Here is a 24,396-nt window from a genome sequence, read left to right as displayed (position 1 = left end):
TTGCGGCCCAATTTTTGGTTGGTCATGGGCTCGCCGTGACAAGGACATTGCAGGGCTTTCACCATGATTTTGGTCAAATAGACTTTGTTTCTTTAAAATAACTTTTAGGTCATGTTTGATACCTTTTAAGGAAACATGAAGGCAACTTAAAACATTTCAATAAAGCAATGTTGAAAAATGGCATTCAAAAAACAGTCATCAAAGTCATCCTACCCAAAATCGCCTACCCCAGACTGGAAAGGGAGGGAAGGCATATTCAGTAGGTTTCATGCATTAAAAATTGGTCACTGTGTTTAATAAAGAAGCACAAGTTCAACCCAATTGCAATCTGGTGTCTTTGCTGGAGGGTGTGAGTGTAAATAGAATGCTAGATGCGGGGAGATGACAGTGAGGTGCAAGTATCTTGCGGTCTTGTGTGTGCTCCCTGAGGCATCTGCTGTGAGACACAGGAAGCTGGACTAGATGGGCCCTGTGTCTCATCCAGCGGGTGTCTTCTTATGTTCTTATCACAACAGAGTGGCATGCAACAAAATGCATACCGAGCAGATAAAAACAAGAACTAAAAAGAGCTCAAGAAAAAGTGTAAGGCAATGAAATGGTTTTGCACCTCGCTTGGAGGTAGGAAGCACTGGGGTCCACTGAGTCTTCCATGCTCAGAGCCTGCCACTGAAAACACCATCTTGCATCTCCCCAACTGTTGGCTGTGGGATGTGAAGCAGAGCTTCTGATGATAAGCACGATGAGCAAACAGGTTAATGTTGAAATAGTCTATCAGGTACCCAAGTCCCAAGCCACGTAGGGCTTCCTAGGTCATAATCAGCACCTTGAATTCTGCCCAGAAACACACCAGAAGACAATGCAATTTACTGACCACCTGTGAGCACCCAAAAGCACCTTCTTCACTGCATTTCCACTGCAGTTTCCAAACAATCTTCAAGGGCAGTAATAAGTAGACTACATTACAGTGCTCCAAACTAGATGCAATCACAGACCAATCTAACCTAAATCCCACCCACCATCGATGCAGGCACACCCAGGGAGCACACAATGCATCCTGTGGTGGGGGGGAACAGTTTGATATGTTGGTGCAAGTGAACGTTTATTCACTTGCCCTGAGGAAAGTTCCCACAGTCCATATGGTTTTCCTCAGACCTGTGCCAGCTATTTTGCTGGCTCAGGACTGTGGTGTGTAAAGGCAGCAGAGAGGGAGAGGTATAGGATTTAGTCACACACTCCTTCTACTAAAACCGCCTTCCTCATTACTCCTCCTGCTCACCCAGAAATTCCCCCATACCTCCCCCTCCCACCTCTGTATCTCCCACCCCTCACACCACGGCTGCCTTCCCTTTTCACCAATGGATGGTGGCCTGCCTGCCAGCCCATATGCGCAGCCACCTGTGATTGAATGTAAGCTTCTTGCCTGCTTCTATTGTTTGCTTCGCTAAGTGCCTGCAGTGTGTGGTGCTGCATCTAAGACTATCCTTTTTGAACAGAGATCAGATCCAGGCCTCCAAAGTACCAGCTTCTATATTTTTATTTGTTTTTTATCCTGCTTGTTTCCTGAAGGCACCCAATCCATAAAGAGCTCCTCTTTTCTTCCCAAAGCACACTAATCCATCAAGAACTCCATGGGCAAGGAAGATCTCTTCCATGTGACCTTCTCTAGGAGTCTTGGGTCACTGGTTAGGAGGAATCACATGGTAGGAGAGAGGACCTACTGGAGGTGAGGGGATGTGCAAGGGGTACCAATGGACTGGATCCATAGAAAAGTGAATCCACAGATACAGGATCGATAGATATGCCCCCCCCCCCAATGGATTGCTCTGACACCTCAAAAAGATTGTGCATCTTGTTTGTTCTATGGCTGGAAGGCCAACACTCTAGGGATGTGATTATCTCCCTTATAATTTTCATAAGTACAGGTTTTCTCCTCCCTTTTCCATATGCTGCTAGGAAAAATTAATAATAAACAAATCTGAAAGGTATTATAAAAACCTCACTGGTTCAGAAGCAAATCTGTCCAGCAGGAACCCATCTTTTGTACTGTTGGTTTCCATTTTATGTTGATGCTATGGGCAGAAGTATTGAATTCTGCACCTGTAGAGATGGATTGAGTATTGGGATGGTTGCTTTACTGGTCCTATTACTTGGACTGCTTCCTCACACTGTGTGCAAGACACACGCTCTGATTTGTGCTGCATACGATTCCCTCCATGTTTCTCATCAGTTTTATCAGCCAGGTGACCTTGTTGTCGGAGGAATTGTCTCTCAGGTCTTCTACTTCCACAATGATGCCCCTTTGTTCAACAAAGATCCCACACAGTTATTGATCGAAGAACCAGTGTAAGGGGTCTGTCTGTCTGTCTTTGTGTATGTGTGTGTGTGTGTGGGGGGGTATTATTGTTGATGCAACATGCAATTGTATTGTTTATAACTGAGAAAAGAAAACAGATTACTTTTCCTACATTTGATTTGCCTTGCTTTGGAGTTGATATTCCTGTGAATTTTCTGACAAGCCAGAGTTGCTCATCTTGCAGTCCATCACCAATTTGAGCTTCCTTCTTTGTCTCGTCCTACACACCTCTGTCCTCTTGTTTTAGTTTCAATAAATTGAATTATACTTTGCAAAGTACTATAATGTTCTGTTTTCTCTGTAATTATCACCACTGTTGCCATCTACATTCATGCATTGGTTGGCAACCTTCAGTCTCAAAAGACTATGGTATAAGCCTAAAGCACCTGGTATTCCCAGGCCGTCTCCCATCCAAGTACTAACCAGGCCTGACCCTGCTTAGCTTCCGAGATCGGACAAGACCAGGCATGTGCAGGGTAACAGTATTTCTTTCAAAGGGGAACTTGTCTTAATTCTATATTGTTTTTGTGTATTTCCATTTGTTATAAGTTCTGAATGCTCCTGAATGGCTTCCACAGATGTCAGCCACTTTGGGGGCAAACTGGAAGTCAGAAAGACTGAGCTCACTGAGCTGGTTAATACTAATACACAATTAAGTATAATTTTCCAAATAATTAAGCACCAGATACTGCAACTTTTACTACGTTAGAAGTTTTAGTTTATGGAAATAATCCATCCGTACCAACTGTGCACATCTATTTCATTTTCCCTGTGTCACTCATTCCCTCTTCAAATTAGATTCACAGGAATTTTAAAAAATTGCATTACAATATGATGAGAGGAAATGGGGAAAAAACACACTGCATATTATTCAGAACAGCTTATCATATACATCAACATTAGAATCTGCCTTGTGCAGAGTTCACAGGAAGGATTGAGGGGAAGATTGTTGTAATCTCATTTACTTTCTTAAATGCCAATAAAGGTACTATTGATTGATTGATTGATTGATTGATTGATTGATTGATTGATTGATTGATTGGGGGAAGGGGGAGTTGGGACAAGCCAGGGGCATGCCGAAGGAAAGCTGGTGCTGGATATTGGCAACTGCAGCACTGCCGATATCGTATGCCACTGGCCCAGTCTCAACATGCCCCCTTGGACTCATTTAGATTTATGCCAGTCAGAGTACTGGCACAGATCTGAGTGATCAGGGATCAGGGATCATGATGCAGCAGAGAAGGTAAATAAAAAAGATTTTCACTTCCCTCTTCATCACTCCCTGCTCCCTGGCCAGCCCATAGCATGCAGCAGAGCATCACCTGTGCCACAGCTACTGTGGGACAGCCCAGGATAGGGTAGGAGAGGCGGTTATAGTCCTATTCCATTTACAAAAGGGAATATTTTGGGTCAGTGTTGCTGTTGAATGTGAATGACATGAATTTTGATCTTTGACATGCAACATGTGGTGTTTATGTGTTTGTTGATGTGATGCTCACATTACTCTCATTGCAGTGCAGTGCCAAAGAACTACCAGCATATCTTAGCCTTGGCATTTGCTGTCAAAGAGGTCAATGATCATCCCAGCATTTTACCAAACATCACTTTGGGCTTCTACATACTCAACAACTGCTTCACTGCACAGATGACTTACAAGGCCACCCTCAGTCTACTTTCCAAACAATATAGATTTGTCCCCAACTACAGATGTGGCACCCAGAACACTCTGATAGCTGTCATTGGGGGTCTTCTTTCTGAATCTTCTTACAACATGGCCACCATTTTAGAAATCTACAAGTTACCACAAGTAAGCAATGTTCAGGACAGTATATTATTTGTACCATTCGAAACCTTAAATTCATTCAAAATCCACCTGAAAAATAACAATGCATTTCTCTGTTAGTTCACCTATGGAACATTTTCGCCAGCACTGGGTGACAAGACATCACATCCTTCCATGTACCAGATGGTTCCCAGTGAAGATTTTCAGTACTTGGGTGTAGTCCAGTTACTCCTGCACTTCCAATGGACGTGGGTTGGGCTCTTTGCTTCAGATGATGACAACGGGGACAGGTTTTTGCAGACAGTGGTTCCATTGCTTTCTCAGAATGGCATTTGTGATGCCTTCATCCTAAGAACACCCCAACGAACTTACTTGTATGATTTATTAGATTTGTCTATAATGCTGTGGGATAAATATCCAGTTCTTGTAGAGAGAAAAGCCAATGTCTTCTTCGTACATGGAGAACCTCCATCTATGGATGTTTTGAGACTATTTCTGCTTGCATTAGATGGCCTTGCATTGCCTCCTCTGGGAAAGGTATGGATTGTGACATGTCATTGGGACTTCCTCACAGGGAATGCGCAAAGAACTTGGGAGATCCACTCATTTCATGGTACTTTATCCTTCACAATCCACTCAAATGAGTTATTTGGCTTCAAAAATTTTGTTCAGACCATCAAGCCTTCATGGGCGAAAAAATATGGTTTTATCCAGGACTTCTGGGAGCAGGCATTTGACTGTTTATTTCAAATGTCTGGTGTGGAAGAAGAAAGCAAGCAAACCTGCACTGGAGAGGAGAAGCTGGAGAGTCTGCCTGAAACAATATTTGAGATGAGCATGACTGGCCACAGCTACAATATCTACAATGCCCTCCATGCTGTGGCACTAGCTTTACATACCATGTACGAACACAGAGCCAAATATAGGGTAAATGGAGAGCATCAGATTGTTCAGCCTTGGCAAGTAATATTTAACTCTATTTCCTCAAGTAACTGAAAATGTAACCCAGGGATGAATGTTTAATGGCCCAATTCTACTCCCCCCGTCTCCTGCCACCAGCAGAACTAATATGCCACCAGTGGAGCTGTACAGCAGTCACAAAGCAGCTTGCACCAGTGCCCACTGCTGGCCTGGTGACTGGGAGGGCACAGTGGCCTCCCACAGCTCAAAAATTCATGGAGACTCACTCAGTGAGTTGGCGTGAGGTGGGGAAGGGGTTATATGGCGTATGGGGTGGGGTTGAATGGGGGAAGGGGGAGCAGAATGGGGCTGTGATGGGGTGGAGGGTGGAAGGACAGGCGGCAGTGGCACATGCAAAATCCCAACCACCTATTCAAGCCTGATCCACCTTCCTGGGTTAACACAGACATGTACCAGCAATTGAGGTGGCACAGATCCGAGTTGACCCATAGTGGCTGCTGGGGTTTAACCCAGAGCTTTCCCTGATGAAAGGGGACAAATGATCCCTTTGCCCCATGAGATACAGCGGTAGCCATGCCAGCGCCACTGCATTGCCGTGTGGGGATTTAGGTAGGATTGGTCGTCAGCATCTCCAAATGGATATAAAATTCTTCTAGTGACCTATTTGTGAAACTATTTGGTATCTATTCAGTATTTGAATCTACCAAAATCTATTTGGCAATGCTTTGCCAGCATTATTAAACTTGACATTATTATGTTAAGTATATGTTATGTTAATATTATTATTATTATATTATTATGACATGATTAAAGTGGCTTTTTTGTTCCTTCCTGAGTTGTACTCTGCCATTCTGTAGTCAAAAAGAGAAATATTACAGAATTCTAGGAGAATTAATTGCTATATTTGCAGTAAAAAAGAAACACAAATGAATCTAGTTCTAATTATTCGGTTTCACTGTAAAGATATCCAACATCTTGTTGTTTCTTTTCCTCTTTTATCCCTAGCTCCATCCATTTCTAATGAATATCTCTTTCAAAAACAGTGCAGGAGACACTGTGCATTTTGACCAGAATGGACAATTAGTTGAAGGCTTTGACCTGACAAACTGGGTTACATTCCCAAATAACTCTTTTGCTAGAGTGAATGTTGGAAGGCTGGATCCATGGGCTTCTTCAGGGAAAGAGCTCACCATTAATGATGCTAGAATTGTATGGCACAAAAGATTTAATCAGGTAAGGTGGTGACTAGATGTGCTTTTCAAAACGTGGTCATACGTGGGAAATCTCTTATACAAACTAGAATTGGGTGCAGTGGCCAACAGCACAAATCAGTGCTTCAGCAGAGAAGGAAGATAAAGGCACAGGTGTAGATTAGAGATATGTATTCAGAATTGAACATATTGAAGCAGCAGAATGACAGGGATATGTTTTCAGATCCCTGTAGTGATGCAGTTAGGTTGTTAAGCAAACATCCCACCCAATCTAGTGCCTTTGATGTGTAAAGAGTGTATCTCCCTGCCAGACACTTGCTGGCTGCACGGGCTACTAGAGATAGACTGCCTCTTCTTCGCATTCAGAGCCTGGGTGTTGTGTAAACAGACACTCTGCTTCAGGTTTTGGGAGACCCGATTGCCTCATTAAGAACCTCTTTGTTGTGCTTTGGCCACCGTCATATATGTGGTTCATCATTATGCAGTCTGTTGCCAAGTGGCGCACGCCTGTATTCAGAATAATTATGAACATTTCCAAAGTCAAACAGCCCGTATTTCTCTGATGTCATCATTCCTTATCAGTGGACCACCACCTGAAAAGCAACTCAGGAATAGGTACGTGTTCACATGGAAGTGAATTTCCATTTCTGGTCATGAACAGGTGGTTCCAGTTTCCGTGTGCAATGACAACTGCTCTCCTGGCTCCAGCAGGAAAAAGAAGGAAGGAGAAAAGTTTTGCTGCTACAATTGTGCTCCATGTCCAGAAAGGATGATCTCTGACCAGATAGGTAGGAACTGTACCATATAGAGATACAACGTGTTTTCCATACCGGGAAATGAGAACCGTAGGCTGTTGCTTGATCATCACAACAAAGTGCCAAAATAAAGAAGACTCAAATAATGCAGGGAAACAAACATACTGTTGATTTACAGAAAAGTGAACATGCACATGTCTGAACAATATGCTCTGTTTAGGAGAGATTAAAATGGGAGCATTTGTATTTTAACTGTTTTTCTGCGAAAGCTCTCAGTGTGGTAATTTAGGATTTCCTAAGTAGTTCAGTAAATTACCTGCTTCTCTATCTCTCTCTCTCTCTCCCCCCCCCCACCCCCCAATGCAGTCATCTCCACTATGGGACCATATTCATCATGACAGTTCCAGTCCTGTAATTGGGAAAGAAAAAACATAAGAGATTACACATGAAATATTATATCACTCAAAAAACATAAAAAGAAAGAGACGCGATTTCTTTCACTTGCTTCTTGAGGTAGTAAAATAATAATAAAAAATGTCCACCTTTCTACTGGCCAAAGTGATCTTGGGTGCTGGAAGAAAATTCCAGACCATTGTATGTTTCTAAACATTTATTTGATCTTGAAAAAGTTCCTAAGATTTCTGGTCCAATAATCACAGCTTTGGAACATAGGCTGCAGTCCTAACCACACTTTCCTGAGCGTAAGCCCCATTGAACAAAATAGGACTTACTTCTGAGTAGACCAGGTTAGGCTTGTGCCCTTTCAGAGCAATCCTAAGTGAGTGTTGAGCCAGTAAAGCCATCCCTACACTGACTCAGAGTGCCACAAATGTACCATAAGGCCACAGCCCAGAGGCTCACATGGCTCAGCAGTGGCGGATCCTGACTCTGGGCCAACCAGCACAGGTAGGTTTGTGCTGGGTAGCACAGGGGGTGGGGGGAAATGGTGGGAGAGCATACTGAAGGCAGGAAGGGGGCATTTCTGGGTGGGGAAGAATGGAACAGGGGGAGGATCAGGCTTAGGAGGGGGTGCATTCATCCTAATACCCATTCCCGGGCCGAGTAACCTCAATGAGTTATATAGCAGGCACTGATTCGTGAAGCCCCATAGAAATGGATGGGTCTTTACTCAGGATAAGTCACCTCCTAAAGTTCATTAGAGGCAACTCAGGCTGTGTGGCCTGGCTGTGCCAACCCAACTGAGAATGGGGCTGCCCAAGTCTTATCCTTGAAAGTTGGTCAGAATACACAGAAACTGAATCAGCTTCTCCATCTTTAAGTGCTGTTGTGTTTTTTTAAATAGACTTGAATTCCTGTGTCCTGTGTCCAGAAGATCAGTATCCCAACAAAGCCCAAGATGAATGTCTTCCCAAGCTTGTAAGCTTCCTTTCTTATGCGGAACTCTTAGGGAACATTCTAGCTTTGTTGACAATTGCTTTGTCTCTGATCACAACTTTAGTACTTGGGATCTTTGTCAAGTGCCAGGACACTCCTATAGTGAGAGCCAACAACCAGAGCCTCACCTACGTCCTCCTCATCTCCCTTCTCCTTTGCTTCCTCTGCTCCTTGCTGTTCATTGGAAGGCCCAGAAGGGTGACCTGCCTTCTCCGTCAAACAGCATTTGGCACCATCTTCTCTGTGGCACTGTCCTCTGTGTTGGCCAAAGCCATCACTGTGGTTCTGGCTTTCATGGCTACCAAACCAGGATCCAGGATGAGAAAATGGGTAGGCAAAAAATTGGCAATCACTGTTATCCTTTCTTGCTCCTTTATACAGGTAGGGATTTGTGTTCTTTGGTTGAGTACTTCACCTCCATTCCCAGATACAGACATGCACTCTCTACATGGAAATATCATAGTCGAATGCAACGAGGGCTCAGCGACCATGTTTTACTGTGTTTTGGGCTACATGGGCTTCCTGGCCATTGTCAACCTCACTGTGGCTTTCTTAGCACGGAAATTGCCAGACACTTTCAATGAAGCTAAATTTATCACTTTCAGCATGTTGGTCTTTTGCTGTGTTTGGTTGTCCTTTTTTCCAGCCTACCTGTGCTCTAAAGGGAAGTACATGGTGGCTGTGGAGATCTTCTCCATCTTAACCTCCAGTGCTGGGTTGCTCAGCTGCATCTTTTTCCCAAAATGCTTCATCATTTTATTGAGACCTGAGCTGAACAAAAGGGAGCAGCTAACAAGGATGAAAACCAGGGAACCACAACATTAATCCAGCAGATAATCTCCTCCCCCCCCCCCCGAAAGTTTAAATATTTAGTTTGAATTATCTGTGGAGTGAAACATGTGGAGTAAAATATGTGTCTATGTGGGCCTACTTTCACAAATAAACAAGAGTTACCCTGTTGTCAAACGTACAATTTGAATGTTTGAAAAATCCTGAATGCTTAAAACACTCCATTGCAGCGGTTCTCAAACTTTGAGGAGCTTTACTTCCTCAGCAAGTTCTTGTGGAGGAGGGGCTACGGCAGTGACGCGATCCCCAGGGTTGCGTCGCTATGGGGAGTGAAGGGGGGTGCTTTTGACTTACTTGGAAAGATATAGGGCTGCAGCAGGCTGCAGGAGGTGCTGGAAGCCCTGCGCAGCCCTCCGTAGTGCTCCCCAAGGCTTGGAACATTCTGTAACAGCAGGTGCAAAGCACCTCCTGCAAAATGGAAGTGCTTTGTACCCACTCTCTCTGACTGTTTCAAGCCTCATGGAGCACTGTAGAGGGCTGTGCAGGGCTCCCCGCACCTCCTGCAGCCTGCTACAGCCCTACTTTCATAAAGTACGAGCGCCCCCTCGCCCCCTATACAGGCATGATCCAGGGGATCACTTCCCTGCCACTCCCCTTCCCTCGCTCCTAAAAGGGATGGGGGAACCTTTATAAGAACTGGAGGGTCACAACCCACCAGTTTGAGAACCACTGCACTCTTGGGTATGGGCTTCCTGTTACCATACATGCGCTGGGATACACTGCATGCCGTCCTACATGTACCAGAATATTTGTGTCGAGATGGAAACTGATGGACATGATGCACCCACCAAAAATCAGCCCAACTAACTAAAGCTGATTCACAAGAGATGGGCAGTCCAGAAAATATCCTGTAAGGTTTATTGAAGGATTTCAACATGGATGAAAATGTTCATGCAAAGGAACCAGGAAAATAGAAGAAGAAGAAGAAGAAGACGACGACGAAGAAGAAGACGACGACGACGACGACAATTCAACTCAGGGCCTAATCGTATGGTCTCCCTGTGTTGTCAGAGGATGCTTTCCTGTGGCACAAAAGCTGGGCTACTGTCTCATGCTTCTGGACACTTGCCACAAATGGGCAGCAGAGTGGCTCATGTAGTCGTGGCTTCTGAATTCTCCATTCAAACCGGTAATCTAGCAGTGGAGGTGTGTCATGGGAAGGTAGGGGAGTTTGGGGGCAGATCAGGGGACAGCAGGGGCTGGGGAGGGGTGTGGATCTCAGCAGCACCAGCATGCACCAGGATTTTATCCTCTCTTTCCCAGGTTGCCCCACCCCATTTTCTTCTTTGGACTTACATTAACAAAACTGTGGGCATAGCTGTGAGGAGACTCAGAGGTGTTCAGGAAACCTACCAGGGATCAGTAAGAAATATTTTACATGACTCCTGCTGGCTGACCTATTGCCCCACCACCACCACAGTTGAATGCAGGCTGTGCTAAAGATCTCACTTGCTTCATCTTAGACTCTTTGAGTTGATTGCTCTAATTTCAAAGGTATAAAAAGATGGGATTGAAGACTATCCAGACATACATAAAAAATTCTAGTAGAACGTTAACCTATGCATTTTTACTCAGAAGTAATGTTTACTACCCAGGGGAAGGTCTTTGGATTCAGAAAGATGTCCTTTCACATGAACATTCTTGGTTCAAGCTGCAAATTTCTTCCTTCATGCTGGTCAACTGAAAAATGCAAAAAATACAAATATGTGTGAAATTCCTAGGAATAAAATAAAATGTTAAATCCTTGATTTATTTGATTATGTCTCAGTGAAGCATATCTTTATGTCAGCTCAGTCAACCGAAGAATCATGGGTTCAGTGAATCTAAACCAGCTCTGTTTAGGATAGCTGGGGCTGGGCAATTTGCTCCACTAATGACTTTGTTTATTTCAAGTTAGAGAGCTTCAGGGTGTAGCTTTGGTTAAGAACACAAGAAGAGCCCCGCTGGATCAGGCCAAGGGCTCATCTAGTCCAGCTTCCTTTATCTCACAGTGGCCCACCAGAAGCCTCAGGGAGCACACCCCCTTACATCTGACATTCAGAGGTAGTCTACTTCTAACAACAGAAGGTTGCATATACCTACCATGGCTTGTAACTTGTGAGGAACTTTTCCTCCGGAACTCAGTTCAATCTGCTTTTAAAGACATTTAGGCCAAACACCATCACCACATCCTGTGGCAAGGAGTTCCACAGATCACTCACACACTGGGCAAAGAAATACTTTCTTTTGTCTGTTTGAGTCCCTTCGGGGAGAAAGGCGGGGTAGAAATAAAGTTATTATTATTATTATTATTATTATTATTATTATTATTATTATTATTATTATTATTATTATTATTATTATTATTATTCTAACTCTCCCAACACTCAGTCTTAGTGGACATGGCACAGACCTAGATGGAGTTTGCACAGTTAATCTAAGTGCAAGAATTGTCAGGCAACAGATGTCAACTGCGTTTAGTGAGCAGAGGCAGGACCACTGAGCAGTGCAATCCTCTTCCCCAGATATCATATTTGTCCTCAGTCGCTTGTTCTCACCCAGTCAGAAACCCTGCAGCTGGTACCAATCTCCTTGATGAGCTTGAAAGTCTGGCCATGCTGCTTCGTTATCTCTATGCTGGTCCTCTTGGCTACCACGGAGCAGATAGCACTGTCAGTTATCATCATTCACAACAGCTGTGGAGGGACAGTTGTAAGTTTCTAAGTTGGACACAGACCCAGGCCTAGATTCTTACCTGCTCATGACAATCTTGGTTTCTAATTTTTGAAGAGATCAGATCTACGTCTCCTGTATACCAGTTCCCCTATTTGTATTTTCTTTGCTTTTTATGCTGCTTTTTTTCCTGAAGGCACCCAAGTCATAAAGTGCTTCTCTTTTCTCCCCACAATAATCCATAAAGAACTCCAAAGGCAAGGAAGATCTCCTCTTCCTGTTGACCTTCTCTTGGAGGCTTACCTCAAAATGCCACATTCAAGGGATGGCACCAAGATGCAGGTCTCTTATTATCTGGTGTGCTCCCTGGGGCATTTGGTGGGCCACTGTGAGATACAGGGCCTTTGGCCTGATCCAGCAGGGCTGTTCTTATGACTTGGGTCACTGGTTAGCAGGAATCAAATGGTAGGAGAGACTATCCTTCCCATGGCAAATGGGTGAGATGACCTATCGAAGGACTCATGCCTTGCCCGTGGACCTAATTCAGGTTCCAGAAAACTGCCACTGCAACGCTGCCCTAGTTTCTTGCTGTGGTTGGAACCTTAGTAGACACTTCTCTACTCTCTCTCTCCAGTTCCTTTCCTACCTCAGTTCCCTCCCACTATTGCTGGGAACACTTGAAGCACCAAGAAGGGAAGATACCAGGACAGTATTGAATTTTGAGTACAATTCAACTGATCTTTTATGGGAAGTCTGCTTCAAGTGTACACTCTAGTGCGGTGAGGCAGTCAAAGCACCATGTGTGAAAATCATATACATGCATTTTTATGTATGTTGGCTGTTCTTTGCATTGTGCCAGATGCACACTGTGAGCAAGGGGGACCAACAAGTGTAATCAAACCCTGTTCTTTTCTTTCATGGCAATGTCTGAACACAGGGCCTAGGAGAGGGGGGTAAAGGGGGTGATTTGTACCTGGGCCCAGGGTCTAAAGGGGAGCACAGGAGCCAAAGGAGGGGGCCTAGAAATTTCCTGACATCTTACGTTTTCCTATCAGACTGGTTGCCTGCATGGGATGCTGGGGACACTGCTACGACTGGGGATGCTACGAATGCCTCATGGGTTGTAGACCTGGGCTCCAAAGACTTCTCCAGCTGTCTCTACCCTCCCCCCACCCTGTTTCACCCCTCCCTGCCCCTATTCTGCCATCACCTGTCACCACCCTCTCCCACTCTGTTTCACCCCTCCCCCTTGGCAACGGGGCCCAAAAGAAACTTTGTACCCCCTGATGAAACTCCTCTCAGAGGCCCTGTCTGAACACTCCTACAATCAGTGACCTTGGCTGCACCTTTCATTAATCAAAGATAGAGCAATCATGTATCAGCCCATGGACAGAGGAATACTGAGAGCTGGCACTGAGCCAGGGAAAGTGCTCTGTCCTGTCCCCCTATTCCCAATTTTTGTAATACATTTGTTTTGTACTCTGTAGCAGTGTTTCTCAAACTGTTGGTCAGGACACACCAGGTGGCTCATGAACCAATTTCAGGTGGGTCCCCATTCATTTCAATATTTTATTTTTAATATATTAGACTTGATGCTTCCATGGTATGTGACTGTATTTGGGGAAATGTTACAAACCTGTACTTTTAAAAAGCTACTATGTATATTCTTTTAACAATGATAGTAAATGAGACTTAATCCTGGATAAGTGTGGGTAGGATTGCAGCCTAGGATTATTAACAATGTTCCTGCTTGATGACGTCACTTCCGGTCATGACATCACTTCCGGTGCGTGATTCTCATTCTAAAAAGTGGTTCCCAGTGCTAAATGTGTGAGAACCACTGCTCTATAGTTTCTTTTGTCATGACCCAGACCCCCTGGAAGCCCAGACCCAAGAGGTTATGCTCACCTTCTGCTCAGACCTGCCCATATGGCCTTTGTTCTTCAGATTACACAGGCCAACACACATTTTGCTTCCTTAAACATTACACCAATTCCTGGGTATATCTGGGGTGCTGATTCCAAAAATGGCATCCGTTTTGTCCTATCATGTCCAGTTTTGGAGACATGGCATAGGCTCTTTAGTGAATGGTTCAAGCAGGTTCCTCATGAGGAAGCTTACACCATGGCTTCCTCATGAGGAAGCTGCTTGAACCCTTCACTAATGAGGCTATACCAGTGGTATTCAAACTGGGGTGTCGTGACGCCCCAACCTGTAGGTTCTGGCCTCTGCCCCCTTAAGGGGCAGGGGCAGCAAGGAGACAGGAGGAAGGAAGTGGCATGATCCACAGGATCGCGCCGCTCAGGAGGGGTGCAAGGGCTTGGGTGCAGGTCAGGAAAAGTGAAAGCGGAGCGATCACGCCCTGCTCCGCAAAACTGGAAGCGGTGCACGGTCGCTCCGCTTTCCCTTCTGATGGGGCTGCAGGGACTGGGGTGCACCCTCCAGTCACTGCAGCAGCCATCACTGTGTGCGGGGAGCAACCTGTGGGTTCTGGCCTCTGCCCCCTTAAGGGGCGGGGACAGCAAGGAGACGGGGAAGGCAGCGGCGTGATCCGCAGGATCGCGCCGCTCAGGGGGGGTGCAGGGGCTTGGGTGCACTTTTGCGGAGGCTTTTGCGGAGGCAGAGCAGATCGCTCCACTCTCCCTTTCCCTGACCTGGGGCGCCCTGCAGGTGCTCGCACAGGGCTCCCTACACATAGGGACAGCTGCTGCAAGGACTGGAGGGTGCACCCCAGTCCCTGCAGCCCCCTGAGCGATGCGATCCTGGGGATCACGTCGCTGCCTTCCCCTGCTGCCTCCCCCCCACCCCTGAAAAGACTTACTGCAGGTTTCAAACTCCCAGAGAGTTTGAAAACTGCAGGGCTATACTATATCTCCAAAACTAGATGTGATAGGGTATAATGGATGCCATTTTTTGAATCAGCACCCCAAATTCATATCAAACCACCATAAAGTTTGGGAAAAACTTTCCTGACCCTCAATTTTGTAGGCCTGTGTTATTTAGCAGACTAGTAAACGTGTATTTCAATTGTTCTGAGGCTCCAGAAAAGATCATACATTTTGTTTTCTGGATGGGTAGAAAGCCAAGGTACTAGGGATGTGATTATCTCCCCCTATAATTTGCATGAGTACTGGTTTTCTACTTCCTTTTCCAAATGCTACTAGGAAAAAAAAAAAAACAAATCTGGCAGGTATTATAAAAACCTATTAAGAAGCAAATCTGGCAAGCAAAATGTTATAATGCCCTCCTTTTTTGATTCCCCTTTTATATTGGGATGATGCTATAGGCAGAAATATATCTGTGCCTAGAGGGATGCTCTGACTGTTGGGATGGTGGTGGCTTTACCGATCCTATTACTTGGACTGCTTCCTCACACTGTGTGCAAGACACATGCTCTGATTTGTGCTGCATATGATCCCCTCCATGTTTCTCATCAGTTTTATCAGCCAGGTGACCTTGTGGTCGGAGGAATTGTTTCTCAGGTCTTCTATTTCCACGATGATGCCCCTTTATTCAATGAAGATCCCACACAGTCTTTGATTGAGGAACCAGTGTAAGCAGTGAGTGAGTGAGTGAGTGAGAGAGAGAGAGAGAGAGAGAGAGAGAGAGAGAGAGAGAGAGAGAGATGTGATATGCAATTGCCTTTTAATTGAGAAAAGAAGTCATTTGTTTTCCCTTGCTTTGGAGTTGATATTCCCATGAGCTTCTTTCTCTGTCTCTTCCTACACACCTCTGTCCTCTTGCTTAGTTTCAAAAAATTGAACTTTTCAAATGGTATTTGTACATTTCAAATACTGTCATGTTTTTATATCTCTGTAATTATCACCTCTGTTGCCATATACATTGATGAATTTTATTCAGATATTTCTTTCAAGTTGGGGAACTTTTGCTTTCATCTTATATTTCTTCTGTGTATTTCCATTTCCTATACATTCTGTAAATTCTGCAGAATGGCTTCCTCAGTCCTCCGCCGAGTCGGGGCAAATTGCATGTCAGAATGGTTGAGCTCACTGAGCTAGTTAGTAGTGGTACCCAGATAATTAAGTGTCAGATACTGTAACTTTTATTACATTAGAAGTTTCAGTTTATGGAAATGATCCATCCACACTACCGGCAGGCTTCATTTCATGTTTCCTGTGTCATCCATTCCCTCTTCATACAGAGAATCAAAGGAATTTAAAAAGTGATTGCATGAGGAGAGGCAAAGGAGAAAAGAAAACTCACTGTACATTATTCAGAGGAAAATTTCATACGTCTCAGAATTAGAATTTTCCTTATACAGGGGGCAGGATCAGGGCAGGGATTGGGGCCCGCCAGGGGCAGACTAGAGGTGGATATTTCTGACAGTGCTGCCAATATCCTTAGTAGCATAGCTACAGAGGGGGCAAAACATTAAGTTCAGCAGGTGGTCACTGCACTGTGTAAGCAGCCCCTCCCACCTGCTATCAGAGCCATTCCATGCAGGGATGGCAATGCGCGGACACTAGCCGAACCAGACAATGCGTCCTGGGCATTGCTGCCACTGCCTCAAATGGCTCTGATTGCAAGTGGGTCACTTACATGGTGTCTTGCAGCGCCTGCAGTACTTATCCCCCCCCCACCGGCTAGGCTACTGTATATCCTGTGCCACTGGCCCAGCCTCGACAAGCTCGTGTGGACCCCATTGGGGGTTATGGTGCAGCAGAGCAGGTAAGTAAAAAGGTTTTTCATTTAACTCTTCGTCACTGCCTGGTCCTAGACAACCAATAGTATGCAGCTGTGCCAGCCCAGGATAGGATTTTTTTGGGGCGGTGGGGGGTGGGGGAGGGGGTTTACAGACCTATTCCATTTACACAAGGGGAATATTTTGGGTCAATGTGTCTGTTGAACCTGAATGACATGAACTTTGAACTTTAACATGCAAAGTGGGGCGTTTGTTGATGTGATGCTCAAATTACTCTCATTGCAGTGAAATACCAAAGAACTACCAGCATATCTTAGCCTTGGCATTTGCTGTCAAAGAGGTAAACAATCATCCCAGCATTTTACCAAACATCACTTTGGGTTTCCATATCCTCAACAACTACGTAATTGTGCAGATGACTTACAAGGTCACCCTCAGTCTACTTTCCACACAACATAGCTTTGTCCCCAACTACAGATGTGGCACCCAGAACACTCTGATAGCTGTCATTGGGGCTCTTCTTTCTGATTCTTCTTTCAACATGGCCACCATTTTAGAAATCTACAAGTTACCACAGGTAAGTAGTGTTCATGACAGTATATTATTTGTACCATTTGAAACCTTAAATTCATTCAAAACCCTCCTGAAAAATAACAATGTATTTCCCTTCAGTTCACATATGGAACATTTTCTCCAGCACTGGGTGACAAGACATCACATCCTTCCATGTACCAGATGGTTCCCAGTGAAGATTTTCAATACATGGGTGTTGTCCAGTTACTCCTGCATTTCCGATGGATGTGGGTTGGGCTCTTTGCTTCAGATGAACACAATGGAGACAGGTTTTTGCAGACAGTGGTTCCATTGCTTTCTCAGAATGGCATCTGTGAGGCCTTCATCCTAAGAACACCACAACGAACTTACTTGCATGATTTCTTAGGTTTGTCTATAATGCTATTGGAGAAATACCCAGTTCTTGTAAAGAGAAAAGCCAATGTCTTCTTTGTATATGGAGAACCTCCATCCATGACTGTTTTGAGACTATTTCTGCTTGCATTAGATAGACTTGCATTGCCTCCTCTGGGAAAGGTATGGATTGTGACATGCCATTGGGACTTCATCACAGTGAATGTGCAAAGAACTTGGGAGATCCACTCATTTCATGGTGCTTTATCCTTCACAATTCACTCAAATGAGATAGTTGGCTTCAAAAAATTCGTTCAGACCATCAAGCCTTCCTGGGCCAAAGAAGATGGTTTTATCCAGGACTTCTGGGAGCAGGCATTTGACTGTTTATTTCAAACATCTGGTGTGGAAAAAGAAAGCAAGCAAACCTGCACTGGAGAGGAGAAGCTGGAGAGCCTGCCTGAAACAATATTTGAGACGAGCATGACTGGCCACAGCTACAATATCTACAATGCCCTCCATGCTGTGGCACTAGCTTTACATACCATATACGAACACAGAGCCAAATACAGAGCAATGCCCGAGCATCGGAATGTTCAGCCATGGCAGGTAATTTTATCCCCAAAGATCCAATTCTATTTTTTTTTAAACAGGTGAAGCATGTAACCCAGGGATGAATGTTTAACAGCCAAATCTGATCCCCCTCTCATGCTGGCATAACTAGTGTGGTGCAGGCAGAGGCTTCTCTGTGGCACTCACAGTGCTGCCACAGCTGGTGCATCCTGCAGGCCCCTGACTGGGAGTCAAATGCAGCCTTCCACATGCTGGCAGATCCACAGAGACCAGCTGAAGCAGCTAAGCTGTTACCAAAAGGGCTGTTTTGTTTAGGGGAATTATTACACTGCCCTTATTGGAACCTTAGGATCGCAGGCTGGATATCAAGATGGCATAATGCAGAGAAATTCCCTTTTGCTTAGAAAGGAGACTGGGAGAAAGACAACTTTCAATAAAAGATTATAGTTTTATTACAAAAGCACAAAGGTAAACATAATGCACATGGAGAAATGATAAGGGTATGTTTCTTGGTTCTAATACTTGAATCCAATGTACCTAGCTTTCATGGTGGTTGCATGTGAAGAGTATTTGGTGCATCCGAGGAAATTAGAAAAAGGGAAAGGTTGTAGGGAAGGATTTTAGGGGTCCCTGATCTGCCAACCCCAGCTGCTAACTAAAGATAAGGAGAGAAGGGGAGAAAAAGGGGGGGGAGAAGAAGGGAAAGAGTTTCAGGTGCAAGATAGTTACCTGTCCTGTAGAGCAGTTGCAGGGGGGGAGAGTCCTGTGAAGAGGACCCTCTGACACAACACACATGTGTTTGTCCTTGGAGAGAGAGAGCCAGAGCGAGCATGTGGGAGGAAGCCCTCTCTTAAAAAGGGTTTTCAGACAGAGCTGAGCTGGATTGTAGCTTAATTACTACCACCCAGCAGGGTGCTTGGAGTATGTAAAACATTGAAAGGATCAGTTATCAGCAAAATTCAATGGGGTCAATGGCTGGCTTACTTACACAATACAGTGAATCAGCAACCCAAGAAGGCAGTTAAACAGTGATTGGGTTGAAACAATACAATGAATACAGTAATGTTTAAGATGCCAGACCTCCTCCCATAATGTGTGACCATAGGGAGGTGGTGGTTGTGTCCTAGACGGGGGAGCTTACACAATCCGCAACACAAGAAGGCAGTTCAAGTTTGCATACAGTACTTAAACAGTGATTGGATTAGGAGACACTTTTGCATACAGTTCTTAAACAGTGATTGGGTTAAAACAATACAATGAATACAGTAATGTAGGAGACACTTAAACAATGATTTAAGATGCCAGACTTCCTCCCGTAATGTGTGACCACAGGGAGGTGGAGGTTGTGTAAACATGAGCCTTGCGACTTGAGTTGAGTTTTGGAAATGTAGCCTGTGTGAGGTTTGGCCTGCATGATATTTTAATAACATAACCAGATATAGAGAGAAAATCACAAAAAGGAAAAAGGGGATTTTCACATAACAAAGCCTGCACAGGGGATGGGAGAGAGGTGGGGAGGGGCTTGAACTGGGTGGAGTGGGCAGAACAGAATGGCGATGGAGCAAGGAGGAGTGAGGTTCAGGCCCAGGAAGGGGACAAGATCAGCAGTTGTGCATGTCAAATCCAGACCCCCTTCCTGCACCTCATCCGCCTTCCTTGGTAAATGTGGACTTGCACCAGCGATTGAGTTGGCGCAGGTCTGAGTTGGCCCATAGAAGCTGCTGGGTCTTATGCAGGAGCAAGGCGACACATGCCCCTTACCTTTAGGAGACATCCAGCTGCCAGAAAACCCCCAAAGAATACAGAGGTAGCCACACCAGGGCCACTGCATGGCTGAATGAGGATTTAGATCGGATTAGGCTGTCAGTGTAATCCAAATGAGCATAAATGTATTCCACTGAGAGCATCAGTCACTCACATTTGTGAATCTATTTGGTAATGTGTTGCTAGCCATAACATTATCAAGAGTGTTTTTTTTTTGTTTTTGTTTTTTTTAATTTCCTTCCTGGTTTGGACTCTGCCATTCTGTAGTCCAGAAGGTCCCAAACTGGGGTGTTGCAACATCTCAGTCAGAGAAGCCCTGTCTGTGCTCCCTTAAGAGATGGGATAATTGTGATGGAAACAACATGATTGCTTTGCTCACACTACTTGATTTTGCTACTGAGGGCAAAAGTGTTTCTTTTTTTAACTCACCTGAGGTGTGCCGGCCTTCTGGAGGGTCCAGAGAGCCTGCGTACCCCTCTAACCTACGAAACAGCTGAAAATAGTTTTTAAAAGTCACTTTTTGTTTGTCATGAAACTGGTAATGGCCATTTTTTACTATTTTCAGAAGTTTGAAGGCTTGGGGAGCCCTGCAGAATGGTGTGAAGGCTCCCCAGAAACTCCAGGAGGCCAGCACTGCATCTGGTAAGTTTTGTTTTTTTAAACCCCTTTTGCCCTGTGCAGCGGCACTTAATTGCCTTTGGCCCTGCCCTGCAGAAACTCACAGCACTTCCCAATTCCTGGAGAGTTTGGGTACCCCTGCTATAGTCAAAAAGACAAATATTTCCGAATTCTAGCAAAACTGCTATATTTGTAGTGAAAAAGAAACACAGATGAATGTATTTCTAATTATTTTCACTGTAAAGAAGTCCAACATCTTTTTGTTTCTCTTCCTCTTCCTCCCTAGCTCCATCCATTTCTAATGAACCTCTCTTTCAACAATAGTGCTGGAGACACCGTACGTTTTGATCAGAACGGACAATTAGTTGAAGGTTTTGACCTGACAAATTGGGTTACGTTCCCAAATAACTCTTTTGCTAGAGTGAACGTTGGAAGGCTGGATCCGTGGGCTTCCTCAGGGAAAGAGTTCACCATTAACGATGCTAGAATTGTATGGCACCAACATTTTAATCGGGTAAGGTGGTGCCTAGATGTGCTTTTCAAAATGTGGGTGTATGCAGGAAATCTATTACACGAACTAGGATGGAACATGTGCAGTGGCCAACAGCACAATTCAGTGCTTCAGCAGGGAGGGGAGGTAGAGGAACAGGCGAAGATTAGAGTTCTGCTTTCAGGTTTAGACATGTTTGAAGCAGCCGAATGACACCATATTCAGAACAGTGGTGAATATTTCCAAAGTACAAACAGCCGCTACTTCTCTGATGCCATCATTCCTTATCGATGGTCCACCACCCAATCATCAACTAAGGAATAGGTGCCTGTTCAATTGGAAGTGAATCTCCCTTTTCTGCTTACAAACAGGTGCCACCCATCTCCTTATGCAATGACAACTGCTTTCCTGGCTCCAGCAGGAAAAAGAAGGAGGGAGAAAAGTTTTGCTGTTATGATTGTGCTCCATGTCCAGAAGGGATGATCTCTGACCAGATAGGTAGGAATCTTTTCATACAGAGATGCGACACCAATGAGGCCCAGTCCAGGAGTTTTTGTGTGGATTCCACAGCTCCTCTGGCTCATTTCCACTGCTCCCTGGGGAACCACAGATCACAGTTTGGCAGCCACTGCAGTAGAATATTTTTAAAAATTTATTTGATCTTGAAAACGTTCCAAAAAAGCACTTCAGGTCCAATCACAGCTCTTGAAATTAAAATCTTATCCTTGAAAGTTGGTCAGAATCTAGAAGAATTTAACCAGCTTCTCATTTTTTATTTTTTTTACAGACATGGATTCCTGTGTCCTTTGTCCAGAAGATCAGTATCCCAATAAAGTCCAAGATGAATGTGTTCCCAAGGTTGTAAGCTTCCTTTCTTATAAGGACCATTTAGGGAACATTTTATGTTTGTTGACGATTGCTTTGTCTCTGATCACAACTTTAGTACTTGGAATCTTTGTCAAGTGCCAGGACACTCCTATAGTGAGAGCCAACAACCAGAGCCTCACCTATGTCCTCCTCATCTCCCTTCTCCTTTGCTTCCTTAGCTCCTTGCTGTTCATTGGAAGGCCCAGAAGGGTGACCTGCCTTCTCCGACAAACAGCATTTGGCATCATCTTCTCTGTGGCCCTGTCCTCTGTGTTGGCCAAAACCATCACTGTGGTTCTGGCTTTCATGGCTACCAAACCAGGATCCAGGATGAGAAAATGGGTGGGCAAAAAATTGGCAATCACTGTTATCCTTTCTTGCTCCTTTATACAGGCAGGGATTTGTGTTCTTTGGTTGAGTACTTCACCTCCATTCCCAGATACAGACATGCACTCTCTACATGGAAATATCATAGTCGAATGCAACGAGGGCTCAGCGACCATGTTTTACTGTGTTTTGGGCTACATGGGCTTCCTGGCCATTGTCAACCTCACTGTGGCTTTCTTAGCACGGAAATTGCCAGACACTTTCAATGAAGCTAAATTTATCACTTTCAGCATGTTGGTCTTTTGCTGTGTTTGGTTGTCCTTTTTTCCAGCCTACCTGTGTTCTAAAGGGAAATACATGGTGGCTGTGGAGATCTTCTCCATCTTAACCTCCAGTGCTGGGTTGCTCAGTTGCATCTTTTTCCCAAAATGCTTCATCATTTTATTGAGACCTGAGCTGAACAAAAGGGAGCAGCTAACAAGGATGAAAACCAGGGAACCAAAACATTAATCCAGCAGATAATCTTTTCTTTTCCCTGAAAGTTTAAATAATTAGCTTGAATTATCTGTGGAGTAAAAGCTGTGCACCTACTTTCACAAATAAACAAGAGTTACCCTGTTGTCAAATGTACAATTTGATTCTCTGAAAAATCCTGAATGCTTAAAACACAGTATTGGATATGGGCATCCTGTTACTATATATGCTCTGGGATACATTGCATGCAATCCTACATGTACCAGAATATTTGTGTCCAGATGTGAACTGATGGACATCATGCACCCACCAAAAATCAGCACATGTAATTAAAGGTGATTCCCAAAAGATGGGCAGTCCAGAAATTATAACGTAAGGTTTATTGAAAGATTTCAACACAGATGAAAATCTTCATGGAGAAGGAACCAGGAAATAATAGAATTATTTATCTATTTATTCATCTGTTCATTCATACCCTGCTTTATCTCTCTGATGGGCATTCAAAGAATTATGGTACAGTCCTCTACAAGTCTACTCAGAGGTAAATTCCATTGACTTCAGTGCAAATTACTCTGAGGTAAGTGAATATAGAAAGGCAGCCTTAAGTTTGCTGTAAAAGAAGAAGAAGGCAACTCCACTGAGGGCCTAATTTTATGGTCTCCCTGTGTTGTCAGAGGGTGCTTTCCTGTGGTACAAAAGTAGGGCTACTGTCACATGATTCTGGACACTTGCCACAAATGGGCTGCAGAGTGGCTCATGTAGCCGTGGCTTCTGAATCCTCCATTGGCACTGGTAATCTAGCAGTGGAGGTGTGTCATGGGGAGGCAGGGAAGTTTGGGGGCAGATCAGTGGGCAGCAGGGGCTGGGGAAGGAGAGATGGATTTCAGCAGCACCAGTATTCACCAGGATCTTATCCCCTCTTTTCCAGGCCGCCCCATCCCATTTTCCTCTTTGGACTTACACTGACAAAACTGTGGGCATAGGTCTGAGAAGACTCAGAGGTGTTCAGGAAACCTACCAGGGATAAGTAAGAAATATTTTACATGACTCCTGCTGGCTGACCTATTGCACCACCACCACCACAGTTGAATGCAGGCTGTGCTAAAGATCTCACTCATTTCATCTCAGACTCTTGCAATGTATTGCTCTAATTTCAAAGGTATAAAAAGATGGCATTGAAGACTATCCAGACATATATAAAAAATTCTAGTAGAGCCTTAACCTATTCATTTTTACTCGGAAGTAATGTTTACTACCCAGAGGAAGCCCTTTGGATTCAGAAAGATGTCCTTTCACATGAACATTCTTGGTTCAAACTGCAAATTTTTCCCTTTGAGTTGGTCAATCAAAAAAAATGCAAATAATACAAATATGTTTGTAATTCTTAGGAATAAAATAAAATGTGAAATCCTTGATTTATTTGTTTCTTTCTCAGTGAAGCATATCTTTAGGTCAGCTCAGTCAACCGAAGAATCATAGGTTCAGTGAATCTAAACCAGCACTTCCTACTTCTGCTTGGGTGTGGCCATACCTGAGACAACCCACAGAAATGAAGAGGACCTCATCATGGAGGGCCATCATGGAGACATGGCCCCTGCTTTGGCAAAGTCTTCTTTTTTTTTAATCATTGACAGAATGCAGACAGAACCTGCATGTGTAAATATATATGCATAGGCTTTTTCTCAAATGATGTGTCAATGGGTTACTTTTCAGAACACACAACAACAACAACAACAACAGTATTTATATACCGCTTTTCAACAAAAAGTTCACAAAGCGGTTTACAGAGAAAATC

General features: G+C 44.3%; 2 protein-coding genes across 2 annotated transcripts; both read left to right on the top strand.

Annotated features, from left to right (window-relative positions):
* The first annotated feature begins 739 nt into the window (after positions 1-739).
* LOC136653207 (vomeronasal type-2 receptor 26-like) lies at positions 740-9,243 on the top strand. The gene is made up of 8 exons (XM_066630114.1): positions 740-775; positions 2,228-2,343; positions 3,869-4,160; positions 4,257-4,673; positions 4,809-5,099; positions 6,063-6,290; positions 6,930-7,056; positions 8,327-9,243. The coding sequence occupies exons 1-8, from the start codon at positions 740-742 to the stop codon at positions 9,241-9,243; spliced, it is 2,424 nt and encodes an 807-aa protein (XP_066486211.1).
* A 72-nt stretch (positions 9,244-9,315) lies between these two features.
* LOC136653206 (vomeronasal type-2 receptor 26-like) lies at positions 9,316-22,637 on the top strand. The gene is made up of 8 exons (XM_066630113.1): positions 9,316-9,385; positions 10,167-10,255; positions 15,357-15,472; positions 16,868-17,159; positions 17,255-18,097; positions 20,730-20,957; positions 21,305-21,431; positions 21,721-22,637. Exons 1-8 carry the CDS (start codon positions 9,316-9,318, stop codon positions 22,635-22,637), a joined length of 2,682 nt encoding a protein of 893 aa, XP_066486210.1.
* Positions 22,638-24,396: the final 1,759 nt, after the last annotated feature.

Source organism: Tiliqua scincoides, chromosome 5, assembly GCF_035046505.1.
Source record: "Tiliqua scincoides isolate rTilSci1 chromosome 5, rTilSci1.hap2, whole genome shotgun sequence".
NCBI classification, from domain to species: Eukaryota; Metazoa; Chordata; class Lepidosauria; order Squamata; family Scincidae; genus Tiliqua; species Tiliqua scincoides.
Note: the sequence above shows the minus strand (reverse complement) of the source record. Positions and strands in the feature narration are given on the sequence as shown.